General features: G+C 44.3%; 2 protein-coding genes across 9 annotated transcripts in view; both read left to right on the forward strand.

The window, feature by feature from the left end:
- ARFGAP1 (ADP ribosylation factor GTPase activating protein 1) overlaps positions 1 to 1,949 on the forward strand; it is a 29,529-nt gene extending 27,580 nt beyond the window's left edge. For all 8 annotated transcript variants that reach the window (XM_053394479.1, XM_053394481.1, XM_053394484.1 and 5 more), the window contains one exon: positions 465 to 1,949. In XM_053394479.1, the coding sequence (XP_053250454.1) occupies positions 465 to 825 (361 nt within the window). In that variant the 3' untranslated portion in view covers positions 826 to 1,949. The remainder of the gene's footprint in view (positions 1 to 464) is intronic.
- A 10,105-nt stretch (positions 1,950 to 12,054) lies between these two features.
- LOC128416572 (DEP domain-containing mTOR-interacting protein-like) overlaps positions 12,055 to 15,004 on the forward strand; it is a 32,052-nt gene continuing 29,102 nt past the window's right edge. Inside the window, exon 1 of the mRNA XM_053394487.1 lies at positions 12,055 to 12,446. Within this exon, the coding sequence (XP_053250462.1) occupies positions 12,307 to 12,446 (140 nt within the window). The 5' untranslated portion in view covers positions 12,055 to 12,306. The remainder of the gene's footprint in view (positions 12,447 to 15,004) is intronic.

The following is a 15,004-nucleotide window of genomic DNA, read 5'->3' on the forward strand; positions in this document are numbered from 1 at the left end:
TGATATATGCATTTGTTCTGTTTTTAGTCTTTAGGAGATGTTATTGAATGTAATTGTTGTAGTTTTATGTAAACCACTCAGAAATTTTTATTACGTCAAATGGCATGCACAATTTATTTTTAAATAAACCAGACAACTCGTGATATCCCTCTCCTAAACTTCATCACTGCTGTCTATAGGGCATTTCCATCCCATCCCACCATGGATGGCATAGTGTTGTCTCCCTGCAATATTTACATTGCAATGACTCCAGAGTTGGCTTTAGCTGGGGATATGGTGGAACCTATACAAAAGCACATGTACACACAGCTACGTTTCCGCACTTTCGCTTCTAAGGTGGAGATTGAATAGTGTAGCGTAACAGCAGATCAAGATGCGAGACTGAACACGATAGCAGCCCTTCTGATCCATTCTGTGCTGAAATGAACTAGTCTTCTGTTCTCCTGTGTTTTCTTCCTTGAAAGGCCGCCAGAGGGCGACAGCTACCAGAACAGCAGTGGCGAAGGCTACCAGAACAATGCAGTGGATCAAAGCTTTTGGGAGACCTTTGGCAATTCGGATCCACCCAAAACCCACAAGTCCCCAAGCAGCGACAGCTGGACGTACGTGGACAATTCTACCGAGAAGAAGAGCTCTGATAGCTGGGATGTCTGGGGGTCGGGGACAGTCTCCAATAACAAGAACAGTAACAGTGACAGCTGGGAAAACTGGGAGACCAACTGGGAGAATGCAGCCGGGGAGGGCAAAACCAAAATGACCCCTAAGAAGACGACAAAAGAATCTTCTTCAGCGGCTGAAGAAGGCTGGGATAACCAGAACTGGTAGGACTTGTATCCCTGTCCATCATGGCAGAGGGAAAAGTCATACTTCTGATGAAAAGGTTTCCCATGTAACTGGATTAACGTCCTTGTCATTTTTGGGCCTGTTTAAACCTCATGCTTACTGTTCCATTCTCTTTCCACTCCTGTTTACAACTACTACAAAAAAAGACATTGGTTTGTAGATTCTTGTAATTACCATATGAAGACGTGTCTCTCCCATGGAAATGACCTTGTGCATTCTTAGATATATTCTCACCATGCTGCTGTTGTATGCGGAGCATGCCGACTTCCTAAAGCGAGAGCCTGGAGGAAGTAAGCCCATGCAAGCATACTTTCATAGCACAATGCTGCATGTGTAGTCTTGCGAGATTGCCCAGCTTCTCATTGGAATTTCAGGTGAAGTTCTGGAGAACTTCTGGATAAGCTGATATGAGTGTGTCTTCAACTGATTGCAGATTACTGAACTGATTGCAGATTAGTGGACTGAGACTGAAGCTGCCGGGGTGGGTTTGAAACAATACAAAATGGTAATTAAGATGCTGTTGAAGCAGTTTTTAGATTTATCAAGGTGTGAAAGGAAAAAACAATAACTCTTTACCTTATTCAGCTAAATCTCTGTCGCAGAAGAAACAAGGTTTGAGCTTCTTCCGTATGAACTCTTGGAGAGTCAAGAGCAAGACACTTCCTTTTCCTGCCCTTGGTAGTTTCCATTTCTTTTTAAAAATTAAATGAAAAATGTCACATTGTTTTTGTTCCCTCGAAGGTTCCATTTGCTCTTTTGGTTTTTACCAGAACTGCCTAATATCAGAAATGATGAAGTGTTGGAAGGATTAGACAAGATAGTTAAACAGAACTCGTGAATGACAGAAGCAAATTTCTTGAGCGACCGAACATGTGTTTGGTACTTTGACTGCATTTATAGATAAAATCAGTATATAAGATTCCAAAATAGATTCATCTCCCTCCCCCCCCCCAAACAAATCAGAAGGAAGCTAATCAAGAGGGGTCAGGTTGTAAGTTTCATCATGTTGGCTGCTTTGCATGACTTTTGAGAAGAATTCAGGTATTTATTTCTACAGGTCTTACGTATGTTATTGATGCTTGTGGTCAATAGATCTTCTTTTGTCATCTGTCTCCCTTTGTAATGTGTTACAGCATAGCACAACTGCTAATGTTGTGAGAAGCTACTGGAAAACTTGGGATCATGGTGTAATTGGTTGAGTTCCAGTGTGGATACCAGAATCGCAGGAGAGTGGGGTGGGGGGTTCCTCTCATACCAGTGTGGAAATTTTGCTTGCAAACCTACATTTCAAATGTTTGAATCTCTGCCCAAGAACACCTTTGCATTGGCAGGTGGACTTCTTTCTGGGGTTCCGTCGACCTGAGTCTTCTGATAAGCTTTTGCACAGACTTAAACCTCCAGAAGTCAGCTAAGGTTGTCTGCTGTATATAACTGTCCACACACACACAGTGAACTTACCCACTAAGTATTAATAGTTTCCTAGGATTTTTGTGTATTGTTCAGTATGTCAGTATCTACTTTGTAAAGAAATATGACCTTGTTGGCTTGTTCTGCCGTACTTAATCACTAGCCTTTCAAGCTGCCAACTGAAATGTTCTTCGAGTACTTTCATTGTTTATGCTCCGCCATCCTCTGCTCTCAACAGTCTAGCGCCCTTTCAGTGAGTCTGTGGTGGCCGTGGTGCTTCCCTGTGCCAGACAAACTCCTGTGTCCTCTTCTGAGATCTCTGGCCATGTATAACGGCTCCTTTAAAAAAGGAAAAAGCCAGGGCGCAGTGAGAGTTAACGCCTTTCCTTAGTGTTGGTTCTGACATTTTTTTGTAAACACCGTAACCCATTGAGTGGTATTTTTTTACTCGCCTCCCTGTTCTAAAGATAACACCATGGGAACTTAATTGCATGTTCATCATGTAGTGGCTGGCGTAAATTTATACCTGACCCTTTTTATCTGCTCTCTTTAGTACATGTTTACTGCCCGAGTCTCAAAGCCAATGCATGTGCTCTGCAGATCTTCTGTGCCCATGATTTGGCAGTAAATCTTTTGATTAAAGCATCATAGTAACAGGGTAGTTTGAGCTCACTGCTGACATAGTCAACCTGAATTAATATTAACTCCTATGCATCATCTTGAATTGCTTTCTTACTCTTATTTTCTGCCACTCCCCAAAATATTCATACGTTCCTAGTCTGTAAGAACAAATGAATGTTATATTTGTAAAATAATAATAATACACCTCCTCTCTTGTTCTCACCGTTTTCTCCAAACCTAGCAGAGTTTTCTCTGTTCTTGTAATACTTTGTCATTTCAGATGTATCTACCCTTCGAGATCAACACTTCATCAGTCACATTCTTAAATGCACCATTGGTGGTGCTGACATCTTAGTAAAACAAAGCACAGGAAAGGTTTTGATGTCAGAGCTCAAGGTGCCCTATTTATTCTTCCGAAATCATGATCAATTCTTACAGAGAAAGGTAGCATGCAGTTGCTGGGGAAGGAACGAAGCTGCTTTTGATTCACCTTTAGTCTCAATCTCAGCAAGGCTGTATCCGTTGTAGTCTTAAGAATGGCCACTTGACTGATTTCATGTAGCAGGAAATCATTTTTTACAACAAAAGTTTTGTTTTTAAATGTCATTGATGCCTAGCATGTATGCATGAGCCGGTGGGCTTGGAAATATGCTTTTAAGCTAATGTAAAGTAAAGGTACCCCTGCCCGTACGGGCCAGTCGTGTCCGACTCTAGGGTGGTGCGCTCATCTCACTTAAGAGGCCGGGAGCCAGCGCTGTCCGAAGACACTTCCGGGTGACGTGGCCAGTGTGACGAAGCTGCTCTGGCGAACCAGCACCAGCGCAGCACACGGAAACGCCGTTTACTTCCCGCTATAAAGCGGTACCTATTTATCTACTTGCACTTAGGGGTGCTTTCGAACTGCTAGGTGGGCAGGAGCTGGGACTGAAAGACGGGAGCTCACCCCGCCGCGGGGATTCGAACCGCCGACCATGCGATCGGCAAGTCCTAGGCACTGAGGTTTTACCCACAGCGCCACCCGCGTCCCTGCTTAAGCTAATGTGTTTGACCGCAAATCTGGCCTAGGCAATCATACGGGTTAATGAAAGGGTATGGTGCTCCAGTGAGCAAAATCTGAATTGGCAGAGTGATTGCAGCATTGAATATAGGCCTTCTCTCCTGTTGTGTTACTTCTTTCTTTTGAAAGGCTTGATTCCTCCACCCTCAGCTCACTTTTCTGACTATGAACTACCTTTCAAATCTCTCTATACTGCAGGTTGAAAGATGTGTGCAGAAACAGCACAGCCATTGCTTATTTGAAAAAGCTTAATTGCATTATAAGAAATCAGTTTTCAAAAGCCATTCAATGCAAATGTATTAGACTAGGAATCGGAGAGTTACTTTCACACTATGCTTCCTTTCTGCATGTGCTGCTTATTTAGCTTTTTTGGGGGGGTGGGGTTGATGAGAATTTAAAAGCTTTTTTCAGGGAGAAGAAGAAACAACACCCTTTGATGCTGATCTACCCCCAAACCCTAAAAACCACATGGTATCTCTCAAGCAAGAATGATGCAGTTTCAAATGGGTTGCTGTTTTTTTAATAAAAAAATGTGTGAGGAAGCACTATAGGGGGGTACCTGGCCTGCATGCCTATTCCTAAGAAGCTGAAATGGGAGAACTAGAAATAACCCCAGTATTATGATTTCTGTTTAATGCAGTGCTTGGCAATAGGAGATAAACCCATGGTACAGCATCATTTAAGTAGCGTGGGCTGGGCTGGCTGCATGAATAGAACCAAGTCTCTAGACTACTCACCTGTCCTAAATGGCACATGAGCTGCTCTATCCTGCCTTTTCTTTCTGAATTGAGGTCCAGCCACCTCTGCGCTGACCTCTCTCAGTGCCAATTCAGATGCTGCATTCCTGCGCTGCGCAAGTGCTTTAGAAGATGTGATTTGGAGTGGAAAATACACAAACGTGGGTGAACGTGGGTGCTAGACCCCATTGTCTGGCTATCGGGATTTAACTAATAATATGAGGGTTTGGCACTCCGTTCTAACTTTTTCCGAATGATTCCCTCAGCTCTTGGAAATCAGCTGTCTGCGAGATGGAACAATTAAGCAAGCCATGTGGGCTACCAAAAGCCCTTCCGCATGCCAGTAGGGCAGCGCCCCAGCAAAATTGCCAGGTTCATCTTTGGGGCAATAAAGAGCCATTTGTAAAGGTGGGCGTTTTTAATCACACAACCAGGTGTCTGTAGTGCTGGGGTTCACGATTTAAGACCTCTTTCTGTACCGTCTTGCTGGGATCTCTTCATATCCTCCAAGAATCTAGCACCCCCCACCCTCGTCTAACATTCCATGGGTAGAACTTTTTTATGTATTGGTGTAGTAATTTGTGCAATAACTTTAAAACTGTGAGGTGAACCTCCTCCTTGATCCAGAAAGCCTCTCTGTACACTTGACTTAAACGGGACAGAAATAAAGTACCAGTGCAGGATTCTGCCCAAAGCTTTTGAGTACAGAAGGATGGCTTTGAGAGACGTGTCTAGGGTTCTTAACCTTCCTTTGCATTCTAGGTTGGAATGACTGGTCTTTGGGTCTCTCTTTAAGAGAGGCGGGGAGTTGTGGGACATGAGAAGCCTTTCAGTTTTCCTGCTGTGTATTTGTGAAGTTCACAGGACCTGTGAGCACTATTCCTTGTTCTGTAAAGTGGTACTGAACTTGAACCTACAGTGTCATCTTAAAAGCAAAATAAAACAATAAAGCAAGAGATATGGAACAAAGCAGTTCACGTTGCCTGAAGACTGACTTTGCTTTAGAAATAAAGACAAAAATGATACCTGTTATCTTGATGATGATGATGATAATGTTATTATTTATATGCTGCCCATCTGACTGGGTTGATTGAACCATGAGCCCTATGGAAGCGCTATCGCCATCCTGTCTTTTATTTTTAAATGGAATTGCGCAATCACACTTAACGCTGTGTTGTTGGGACTTCAGTGTTACTTATTTCTATTACATTGCATATATATTCTTCCTCCAAGGAGCTCAAGGTTAGGCAAAGAGACGATGATTGGTCCAAGGTCACCCAACAAATTTCATGGCTGAATTAGGGCATTAAACCCTAGTCTCCCAAGTCGTCGTCCAGCACACTAAACACTAAACCTCACTGAGACACTGCACCAGACTCCCAGTACAGAGGTACCTTGGATTACATATGCTTCAGGTTACATACGCTTCAGGTTACAGACTCCGCTAACCCAGAAATAGTACCTCGGGTTAAGAACTTTGCTTCAGGATGAGAACAGAAATTGTGCTCCAGCGGCGCGGCGGCAGCAGGAGGAGGCCCCATTAGCTAAAGTGGTGCTTCAGGTTAAGAACATTTTCAGGTTAAGTACGGACCTCCGGAATGAATTAAGTACTTAACCCGAGGTACCACTGTAGTTAGTTAATGGCTACCTGGCTATTTTTTGATGTTTGGGTGGAATTCAGCCATTTAACTAATGTTCTGCATTCAGCTTAAGTACTTTTACAAAGTACAGCTTCCTCTACATGCCCAGGTGTTGGTTGACCCTAATATAGATGTTTTCTTTTTGAAAGGCTTCAAAGAATACAGACTACAAGAAGTCTGAAAGGCACATCCGCTGAAAATAGGCTGATGTGCTGGTGGCTTTCAAATGCCTTGAAAATTCAAAAAGATGGTTCACATGCTCCATGAGAGCAGCACAGGAGGCAAGGGGTTTTGCTGAGCTTTGTAGGAAGGTTTGCTAAATCTCTGGGAGCTTCCACCTAGAGGTTGCTAAATGATTTGGAGAGCTCCCAATTTTTCCGTTTTAGGAAAGAAATTACTGTGCAAATGTTGAATAAGCAGGAAGCAATTGAAATGTGGCTGAAAAGAAAAGACAATACAAAAATTGGCGGGGGAGTAGAATCGCAAGTAATTGAACGGCTGATGGAGACTTGACTGGGAGATCGACATGAATATGTCCTAAAAGGCTGCTTATGTGATGTAGCCGTATTGTCTGGATCCTTCCCACAACCCCATCTTTTCACTGGAACTCACTTTTCTACCGAATTTTCCTGTTTCTCTTGCAATGATGCTCATCTGTTAAAACTTCAGGTAATATTGCATCATTGAGAATTGGGAGCAGGGTTGTCCCATAAAAGCAGGGGTCTGATTGCCCTTCCCCATGTTGAAAGGCATAGTTAGACCAATATTTTGTGAGTATCCTTAGGAAGTGCTGCCCTCACACTTTTAACTGCTGGGTTCCAGTGATTGTATGACAGGAAGGCACTATTCACATATACGCCGTTTCTTTTCATTGATCAAAATCCAGTTAAAGTCCCATGACTTAAAGATGTGTGCTGTTTTAGCCCTATTGGAGCACAGGATGTGTGCATGTTTTCCTGAGCGTGTTCTGGTTGCCGTGTGCATGTTTTGCAGCAAAAAAAATGAATGAGCGGTGCGTGAATCAAGGAATTCAGTTCACATTGTGGGGAGGTGAAGTCGCCTTGGACCTCAAAGCATTTTCAGCAGACAGCTGGTTGACACAGGAGTTTCTGCCTGAGAATCTTAACGTCCTTGTATGACTCCTGAGTAAAGGGCTCGTTGCAAATAATGACACTCCTTGAGAGTAAGGTAAAGGTACCCCTGCCCGTACGGGCCAGTCTTGTCAGTCTCTAGGGTTGTGCGCTCATCTCACTCTAGAGGCCGGGAGCCGGCGCCGTCCGCAGACACTTCCGGGTCACGTGGCCAGTGTGACATCACTGCTCTGGCGAGCCTGCACCAGCACAGCACACGGAACGCCGTTTACCTTCCCGCTATAAAGCGGTACCTATTTATCTACTTGCACTTTGAAGAGTGCTTTCGAACTGCTAGGTGGGCAGGAGCTGGGACCGAAAGACGGGAGCTCACCCCGCTGCGGGGATTCGAACTGCCGACCATACAACTGGCAAGTCCTAGGCACTGTGGTTTTACCCACAGCGCCACCCGCGTCCCTTGAGAGTAAAGGCTCTTAGAATAGGCTCAAGCTCCTGCAGCCAGTTTTGGACATGGTCTGGGAGGCTTCAGCTGGAATTTGCCGCTTGTTGGAAACCACATGAATCACATCTCGCTACTCCTGAACCTGGGTTTTATTTCTTTGACCTGCTACTATCTGGCTCTCCAGTGAAATGGCAGTTTGCATGGGAATAACAATTATTTCTGGCAGAATCTGGAGGTGCATCTACTTGTGAAGAAGAAAGGGCATGAGATGGCTTAGCAGGAACTATCACGGTTTGTCTGAAACTGTCGTTTGTCTTTCTACCCACCAGAGGGTGCGCTTTTATTAAGTTTGGAAATAGAGGAAAGTCCGAAAAGTTTTTTAGCAGTGAAAGCAACCTAAAAGTCACGCAGCACCTTAAAGGTGAACAGCTGCATAAAGCTTTCTGATGAAGCAAACTCTAGTGCCTGGAAATTTATGGCGTATTATTGTTTAGTCTGTTGCAGCAAACACAGCAAGCATGCCTACTCCTCTGGAAGATTCGCAGCCTGTTGAACTCTGATGTAATAAGAGAAGAAATGGAATGCACTCCTGATTCATCTTACTGTCCTAAACACAGGCATTCCTTTCTTTGAAACCTCTTGTGTTGAGAATCTGCTCCATGTATAGGGGTAGGTCACAAACCTGGAGAGATGCTCTTTCCACCTTTTGAAAAAGGTGAGTTTTGGAAGGTGTGTGTTAGGAGATTTGGCGTGGGGTTTATTTATTTATTTATTTTAATTGGTGTATGAGAGGGTAGGTGATGTGGAGCTCAAGAAAGCAGTGTGTGTGTGTGTGTGGGTATCGAGGAGGGAGCTTGTGCAGGGGAAAGCAACCAAAATGAGAGAGTCTGGAAACCAAGCATTATAAGGAACAACGGAGGGAGCTGGGTGTGTTTAGCCTGGAGAAGAGAAGACTAAGAGGTGATATGATAGCCATTTTCAAATAGCTGAAGGGCTGTCACATGGAACAGGGAACAAGCTTGTTTTCTGCTACCCCCGAGGGTAGTGCCCGAACCAGTGGATTCAAATTATGAGAAAGGAGATTCTGACTAAGCATCAGGAAGAACTGTCTGGCGGTAAGAGCTATTGCAATGGACTACCTTGAAAGGTGAAGGGATGCGGGTGGTGCTGTGGGTTAAACCACAGAGCCTAGGACTTGCAGATCAGAAGGTCGGCAGTTCGAATCCCCACGACGGGGTGAGTTCCCATTGTTCGGTCCCTGCTCCTGCCAACGTAGCAGTTCGGAAGCATGAAGTGCAAGTAGATAAATAGGTACCGCTCCAGCGGGAAGGTAAACGGCGTTTCCGTGCGCTGCTCTGGTTCGCCAGAAGCGGCTTAGTCATGCTGGCCACATGACCCGGAAGCTGTACGCCGGTTCCCTCGGCCAATAAATCGAGATGAGTGCCACAATTCCAGAGTCGTCTGCAACTGGACCTAATGGTCAGGGGTCCTTTACCTTTACCTTGAAAAGTAGTGGGCTCTCTCTTCTTCATTTGAGGTTTTTAAAGGATGTTTTAAAGACGGGTGACTACTTTTAGCTTGTGGTTCCTGAATTGCACCAGATGACCCTTGTGATCCCTTCCAACTCTACACTTCTAGGCTTCTAGGGTAAAATTGTTGCAAATAAGCTATTAAATCCAAGAACTCCTTCACTGTGGGATGTCTGGCAGCTCTGGCAAATTGTGTTATAAGATCTGATCACTAAGTTCAGTATCAAAATACATGCCCCACCCTGGTCTGAGGCAGGACCATCTTCTCCCATATATGCTCTCCTCCCATGATTTCCTCTCAGAATCTAAGGCCTCCTTCCGCTCCATCCAAGGCCAGCAAGAATGTCTAGCTAATTCATTTCATTTGAAAGGAAAGCCAGGAAATAGAGATAGATAGATGATGATAGATAGATAGATGATAGATAGATAGATAGATAGATAGATAGATAGATGATAGATGATAGGACCCTTGTACCTACGGGACCGCCTCTCCTGGTATGTCCCACGGAGGACCTTAAGTTCTTCAAACAAAAACATCTTGGAGGTCCCTGGCCACAGGGAGGTTAGGCTGGCCTCAACCAGAGCCAGGGCTTTTTCAGCTGTGGCCCCAATCTGGTGGAACGCTCTGTCACAAGAGACTAGGGCCCTGTGGGACTTGACATCTTTCTGCAGGGCCTGCAAGATAGAGCTGTTCCAGCAGGCCTTTGGCCAAGGCACAGTCTGACCCCCTCCTCTGGTAATCCTCACAGAACTCTAGCCCAATGGTTGCCATTAATTTGATTTTGAATTGATTTTTAGAATGAATTGATTTTAGAAAGCTGTGTTACTTTTATTGTTGTTAGCCGCTCTGAGCCCGGCTTCGGCTGGGGAGGGCAGGATATAAATAAAAATTTATGATGATAGATAGAGATAGATAGATGATAGATAGATAGATAGATAGATAGATAGATAGATAGATAGATAGATAGATGATAGATAGATAGATGATAGATAGATAGATAAATAGATAGATAGATGATAGATAGATGATAGGATGCATCATTTTCAGATTTCCCAAAGCTTTTCAGATGTGGATTAACAACCTTCTTCCTTTGTCGCTGCTGATGGAGGCTGCTCATGTCTCACTGCTGCTGCTCTGGCAAGGAAAATGTTGACCACTTCTCACAGCTACTCATGCAATTAAGCTGGGCATCTGGTTTATTAGGGCTGCTATATTAGGTTGGTGATTGAAAACCTTGCTCAGATAACATCACGTACTGCACATGCCTCGTCCCCCATCCCCCCACCCGTGTTCCCGCTTACTTAATTTGTGTCCGTACAGTGCAATTGATGTAAAAAATAATAGTAATTGGCATTTTGGAGAGCCCAGAATATAAGCCAGAATATGGGTCCCTGCACCTAAGATCCAAATTTCGCTGGTGGTAACAGCAGCGGCAAAGGGAGAAATAAGGATTGGATGCATAGGAGCAATGTACAGTGGTACCTCAGGTTACAGACACTTCAGGTTACAGAGGCTTCAGGTTACAGACTCCGCTAACCCAGAAATAGTACCTCGGGTTAAGAACTTTGCTTCAGGATGAGAACAGAAATCGCGTGGCGGCAGCAGGAGGCCCCATTAGCTAAAGTGGTACCTCAGGTTAAGAACTGTTTCAGGTTAAGAACGGACCTCCAGAACGAATTAAGTTCTTAGCCCGAGGTACCAGTGTACTTAGCTTTGGTTTGAGCAAGTGGGTGGCTGGGGGAGAGAGAGAATTCTGGGGTTACGCCAAAGCCATCACAAAAAGAATTAATGGCTTTAGGATCACTCCTCTAAGAGTGGCATGACCATACGCCTCACTGCTTTCTCACATGAAGGTATAGACACAGTGACTGATTGGCTATATGGAACCTCCATATCCGGGGGGCAATTTACCTCTTTGTTGGGGAAGAGCAGCAGTGGGGAAGGTCTGTTGTCTTTCATGCACTCCTTTGGTGTAGGACTGCTCTTAAGAACGAAGAATCCAGAGACATATCTCCTTGGATTGATAGATGAAGCGATACCACAAGGGCGGGGGGGCGGATTTTCCTATATGCAAGTACAGCTGCTAGAATAGTGATTGCTGCTAGGTTGAAGTCACAAACTATACCCACAAAGGAGGAATGGATTTATAAACTGAACGAATATTTAATTTTGGCAAAATGAACTGCTATAATAAGAAATCAGTCGAATCAAAAATTAAAAAAAGGAGTGGAAATGTTTGGATGAATATATGGCGAAGTAATGCTCAAAAAAAAGAAATGCTAATATGCCTTGATTAAAATGTGAAGTACTGGATGGAAGAAAAAATAGTAAGGAAAGATAATAAGAATATATAGATGATTTGAGACGATTGTAGAATGCAAAGTTTATTGTAAATTGTGTAATGTGGAGGAAATCGAGTGGGGGCGGAGGGAAGTGGGAGGAGGGAGAAAAGAGTAATATGATGGATTGAGGAAATGTAAATGTATGGGGGGATGGGGAGGAAATGGTGTTGGCTTTGGTGCATCTGTGTTGTAATGTAATAGGTGTAAACCAATAATAATAATAATAATAATAATAATAATAATAATAATAATAATAAAGACCTTAGGTGTTGCCCTTCTTCTCCAGGGGGGAATCTGTGCCTCACTTCCTGTGTACCTACCTGTTTCCAGATTAAGGCGGAGCAGCATCTGTGGGAAAGTGGAGGACAGGCCTCCTTCAACCTCCTTCAGTACGGTCCCGCCTCTCCCTCTCTCTCTCTCTCTCTCCTTCTCTCTCTCTCTCTGCTTTCCCAGGAAACTTCAAGCGGCCTGAACTGGCTCTTCCAAATGAAGTGCTAACAAGAGGACTCTGGCAGGAAACTCCACTGTAAACAGAAAGGCAGAGAAGCAGCCACCGGTGGCGGGAAGCCAGCCCTAGCTGCCAAGAAGCCTGCGAGATGGAGCTGTCCTCCCACCCGGCTTCCCCAAACAGCTTTCAAGGACCGGACGGGATGGAAAACCTCGGCAGCATCCTGAAGCAAAAAGCAACGGAGAAGCATCACCGAGCTGAGGTCATGATCGCAGGGGAGCAACTGAGGTATGTCCTTTGCACTTGAGCCTTCTCTCTTTCAGGGATCCCCATTTGTTTGCTCCCCCCCCCCTTTGGAAATGGCTTGCTGTCACTTTCCAATACTCAGTTGCAAGGCAGCCAAAGAGAGTCAGATCCCAGGCTTAAGATGCCTCTGTTATTTTATTTCTTTTAAACCCTTGTGCAAATGTAAGTCACAATTGCAGAAGGAGGGTTTGTTGTTGTGTTATTTAGTCATTTAGTCGTGTCCGATTCTTCGTGACCCCATGGACCAGAGCACGCCAGGCACTCCTGTCTTCCACTGCCTCCCGCAGTTTGGTCAAACTCATGCTGGTAGCTTCGAGAACACTATCCAACCATCTCGTCCTCTGTCGTCCCCTTCTCCTTGTGCCCTCCATCTTTCCCAACATCAGGGTCTTTTCCAGGGAGTCTTCTCTTCTCATGAGGTGGCCAAAGTATTGGAGCCTCAGCTTCAGGATCTGTCCTTCCAGTGAGCACTCAGGGCTGATTTCCTTCAGAATGGATAGGTTTGATCTTCTTGCAGTCCATGGGACTCTCAAGAGTCTCCTCCAGCACCATAATTCAAAAGCATCAATTCTTCAGCGATCAGCCTTCTTTATGGTCCAGCTCTCACTTCCATACATCACTACTGGGAAAACCATAGCTTTAACTATACAGACCTTTGTTGGCAAGGTGATGTCTCTGCAAGGTGATTACACTGACTAAATGCGAGGTGGTCCCTGGTCTATTATCATCATGGCACAGTCACCCGCCAAAGGGCAGAAGGGGCGAGCAGTCATCTCTGAGGGTTTCCAGCAAGGGCAGGATCCTGTAGCATACTTCGGCAACAAAAAAAAATCAAATAGAGGAACTTAGCTACTGTCTTGGTGATCTCCTGGTCTCTCCCGTGTAATAAGAAGTGCATAACCTCTGTCTCTGCTTTCCATGTTGGAATACATAGATGGTCTAGAAATTGTTGGAGGAGATCATCATACATTTTACAGTTAAGCTAGAGTTTCCACCAGGTGGGCCTCGCATGGGCAGATCCTATCTCCTTCTGCCAAACATGCAAATCTACCCCAAAGGAGGTTAGAAGGATTAGAATTGAACCTATCCAGCGAAAAGGCCCTTCTTTCTTGCAGTTTAAACAAAAATTGTAAATAATTAAGATTAAATTCCTGCATCACAGAGTCAAAAATAAATAGGGGAGCATGTTTTTTCCGCAGCTGAGATTAGTTCCTGCCAATCTATGTCCCACAGCCTAGTTTTTAACATGGTCTTGGCAACTGGGGGAGCCACAGTGCCCAAGAGATCCTCTGAAAGCCCAAGTTGCCGTATCTTTGTACAAAACAGTTGTAGCCCTGGGGAAGGAAAGGAGTCCGACAAAACTTCACAGAGTAAGGTATCTTTGTCTGCTGAAAAACAAATGCTTAGCCAGCATAAAAGAAAGAAAGGCACTGGCCTATCTATTTTAAATGTATTCTGAATGTTCTTATGTGATGCCAATAAAGGTTACTTGACTTAATTTATTATCCTCCTCATCATAGAATTGTAAGAATTGGATGGCACCCAAGGGTCATCTAGGCCACCTACCTGAAATGCAGGAATCACAGCTAAAGAGTCCCTGAGAGGTGGCCATCCAGCTTCTGCTTAAAAACCTCCATGTGGTGGGATTGTAATGTAATTTTAAAAAATTGGGAAATGATATACAATGAATTGAAGAAAATGTTCCATTTAACATTTGTTAAAAAACTTGAAGCATTTTTGTTAGGGATTGTGGGAAAGATCTGCCCAAAAAGCTGAAAAACATCTTCATGTATGTGACAATGGCCGCGAGAGTTCTAATAGCACAAGGATGGAAGACTGAAGAAACCCCAACTAAAGAATCATGGCAAGAAAAATTGATGGACTATGCAGAACTGGCAAAACTGACACATAAGCTACGGGACAAGGATAACTGTGACTTTAAAGATGAATGGGAACCCTTTACAAAGTATCTGAAGACGCAACAAAGCGAACTGGACTCCTTGGCTGGCTTTGAATAAACATTCACAAACTTTTTATTGATAATGATCAGCTAAATAGTTTGAGGATCTACACAACTGTGTAACATGCAGAAAACAGCAGTCTCAGAGAAACCAAAGACTGGAAGTGAGGGAAGTCGGGGGGTGGGGTGGGGTTGGGTGGTTTTTTGTGTGGGAGGGTGGGGGGAGGGAGGAAAAATGGGGGTTGTTGTTTTAATTTTGAATTAAAAAAGTAAAAAACAAACCTCCATCGAAGGAGAGTCCACCACCTTCTGAAGGAGACCATGCTGCTATCGAGCGGCTCTTGCCGTCAGAAAGTGCTTCCTAATGTTTAGTGTTAATCTTGTAGCTTAAAGCCATTGGTTCAAGTCCTATCCTCCACCAACCTGGTAAGGTAGCCATTCCAGGAGGAGGAAAACTCTGGTCCTGAACATCTACTGCCTTGTAAGAGATCTTTGACAGAGGGATAGGACACGGAGCAAACGCTAAACCAATCCTGAGCGCAGTCCCTAAGATGTTTGGATGGTGCCTTGTACTCTTCCT

Source organism: Podarcis raffonei, chromosome 6, assembly GCF_027172205.1.
Source record: "Podarcis raffonei isolate rPodRaf1 chromosome 6, rPodRaf1.pri, whole genome shotgun sequence".
Taxonomy (NCBI): Eukaryota; Metazoa; Chordata; class Lepidosauria; order Squamata; family Lacertidae; genus Podarcis; species Podarcis raffonei.